Source organism: Dendronephthya gigantea, unplaced genomic scaffold (genome assembly GCF_004324835.1).
Source record: "Dendronephthya gigantea isolate DGI-Jeju-01 unplaced genomic scaffold, DenGig_1.0 000918F, whole genome shotgun sequence".
Taxonomy (NCBI): Eukaryota; Metazoa; Cnidaria; class Anthozoa; order Malacalcyonacea; family Nephtheidae; genus Dendronephthya; species Dendronephthya gigantea.
Window position 1 is genome coordinate 1 of NW_021163928.1, and position 2,866 is coordinate 2,866.

General features: G+C 46.5%; 1 protein-coding gene across 1 annotated transcript; it reads left to right on the forward strand.

The window, feature by feature from the left end:
- Window positions 1-64: 64 nt before the first annotated feature.
- LOC114544724 lies at window positions 65-1,706 on the forward strand. The gene is made up of 2 exons (XM_028563279.1): window positions 65-650; window positions 883-1,706. Exons 1-2 carry the CDS (start codon window positions 65-67, stop codon window positions 1,704-1,706), a joined length of 1,410 nt encoding a protein of 469 aa, XP_028419080.1.
- Window positions 1,707-2,866: the final 1,160 nt, after the last annotated feature.

Consider the following 2,866-nt stretch of genomic DNA (forward strand, 5'->3'; position numbering starts at 1 on the left):
GCTTGAGTCTCAAGACCGTCAGAGTCACATGTTCAATCAACTCCTCCAGCAGCAACAAGCCAGCATGAATGCCCTGACCCTTCCTCATCCTGATCTTCCCCTTTTCGACGGTGATCCTACCAAGTACTGCGACCTCATACGATCGTTTGAGAACTTAATCGAGATGAAAACTAGTAGTCCCAGTTCTAGATTGTATTATTTGGTACAGTATACAACCGGACAGGTTCAAGAATTAATGCGCAGCTGTCTCCCGAAGAAAAACGGCGAAGGATATCGTGAAGCCAGAAAACTGTTGTCGGAACGGTTTGGTCAACCCTATAAGATCGCCTGTGCCTTGGTTGATAAGATCGCAAATGGGCCCACGATCAAAGCTGATGACGGCGCGGGTCTCCAGAAACTGTCCGTGCAGTTGACCAGCTGTAGTAATACTCTCACAGAAATCGGTTATGTGAGCAAGCTTCAAAATCCAGACACCTTGAAAAAAATCGTGGATCGCCTGCCCGTGAGCCTCAGGGTAAAGTGGCGAGAGTTAGTTGACGTCATCATTCAAAAAGAAGATCGGGAACTTACCGTCAAAGATGTAACGGACTTTGTTATCGCAAGAGCTAGATTAGCGAACTATCCTATCTTCGGAAAAATACACAACGATGGCAAGAATCCAGGGAATGTGAACAACCAAAGACCGCAACACAAAGTAAGGAGCTATGCGACAGATAGTTTCCAACGCAACAACAGAGATGGACCTTAGTTAGAAGCAAGGTTTAAAGTGTCCTTCTTGCGAATCGAACCACTGGTTATCGCAATGCCAAGCCTTTAAGAAGTTGACTGTGGAAGATCGGCATAAACTAGTTCGCAGAAAGAACCTCTGCAACAATTGCTTAGTCAGCGGACATTTTGTTAAAGATTGCCCAAAGGGAAGCTTCTGTCGTGTGAGTGACTGCAAGGAGAAGCATTCAACATTCTTGCACCCGAAGCGGACGAGGGAAGCCTTGGAGCCGAAGAAGGACAAGCCAGAGGATACTTCCGATTCCCCGCCAAAACTAGAGGCGGGAAAGAAAGAAGTTGTCAACAAGGAGCTAATTAATGGCTATGTTAAAATCAAAAGCGAAAGTCGACCTGTTATTAAAGGTTTGTCTACCACTGGTCTAGCAGTCGTTCCTGTTAAAGTAAAAGCCAAAGGCACAAACAAGACGATTGAGACGTACGTGTTTTTGGACAATGGCTCCAACACATCATTTTGTACCGAGAGGCTATTGGAGCAACTCGAAATCGACGGTAAAGCCACGGCCCTGTCTCTGACAACGATGGAAAGCGTAAGTAAGGCAGTCCAATGTTCGTCCGTGATTTTAAAGGTTTTTGATCTCGATGAAAGGAACTTTGTTGAGCTATCGAACGTTTTCTCGAGGCCGCGTCTGCCTGTATCGAAAAACTGCATGGCTAATCAAGGCGACGTTAAACGTTGGCCGCATCTAACTGGGATCGAAATTCAAGAGATCGACGCGGAGGTTGGATTGTTGATTGGAAGCGACGTGCCTGAAGTCTTGCAGCCCCTAGAGGTGAGAAAAGGCAACAACGGTGGTCCATTTGCTACACGTGCTATCTTTGGATGGGTTCTAAACGGACCATTGGGCAGAAGAGTAAATCAGCCACCCACGTCAAATTTCGCTGATGCAAACCCGACATTGGAGCTTGAACAAGCAGTTTGAGAAGTTTTGTAACATGGAATTCAATGATTTGGTGTATGATCCCAAAACATCCCTGTCCCAAAACGATCGAAAGGCAATGAGAATAATGGAAGCCAGCGTTAAGCTCAAGAACGATCACTATGAAATAGCGCTTCCGTAGAAGAACTATTCGCCTTGTTTAGAGAACAATAAACCCGTCGCTGAACACCGTTTGAGTCTGCTTAAAAAGTGACTGCAACGTGATCCAACACTGTTGTCGAAGTACGCAGCATTCATAGAAGATCTCCTCAGCAAAGGTTATGCCCAAGGTGTGCAAGATAACAAGACAGGGCCTCTCAATACGTATTGGTACCTTCCGCACCATCCCGTTTTCCACCCTAAGAAATCCGACAAGACCAGAGTGGTGTTCGACTGTTCAGCCAAATATCGGGGGACATCCTTGAATGACCAGCTTCTACAGGGGCCGGACTTGACAAATTCGCTCGTGGGAGTTCTCACTCGTTTTCGCGAAGAAAGGGTCGCCCTTACATCCGATGTTGAAGCAATGTTCCACCAAGTTCTAGTTCGACCAAGTGACTGCGATGCGCTACGTTTTCTTTGGTGGCCAAATGGAAATCTCAGTCAACCCCCTGAAGAATTTCAAATGAGAGTGCATCTGTTCAGTGGGGCGTCTTCACCCAGTTGCGCCAATTTCGCGTTGCGTAAGACTGCTGAAGACAACAAGGGAGAGTTCGATCCTGTCGCAATAGAGACTGTCAACAAGAATTTTTATGTCGATGATTGTCTTAAATCGACTGCGACCGACGCTGAAGCAATTCGACTTGCAAGCCAACTTCAACAACTTCTCGCGAAAGGAGGTTTTCGATTGACCAAATGGATGTCGAATTCGAGGGAGGTGATGAAGTCCTTACCCGAATCTGAGAGAGCCCCATCGGTAAAGGAGTTGGACTTCGAGAAGGCAAAAATAGAAAGAGCTCTTGGCCTCCAGTGGAATGTCGTCTCCGATCAATTTGGATTCAAGATAATCCTGAAAGAAAGACCACAGACGAGAAGGGGAATACTGTCGATTGTATCTTCGATCTACGATCCGTTGGGATTTGTTGCCCCGTTCATCTTCCAAGCCAAATTGTTCCTGCAGGACTTGTGCCGCAAGAAGCTGGATTGGGATGACGTAATCTCCG

Excerpts from the sequence above, each read along its gene's own strand:
- LOC114544724 (XM_028563279.1), top strand. The coding sequence starts at position 65 with ATGAATGCCCTGACCCTTCCTCATCCTGATCTTCCCCTTTTCGACGGT. Across the intron at positions 651-882 it reads CGGAAAAATACACAACGATG|TCAGCGGACATTTTGTTAAA; the intron begins GCAAGAATCCAG and ends ACAATTGCTTAG.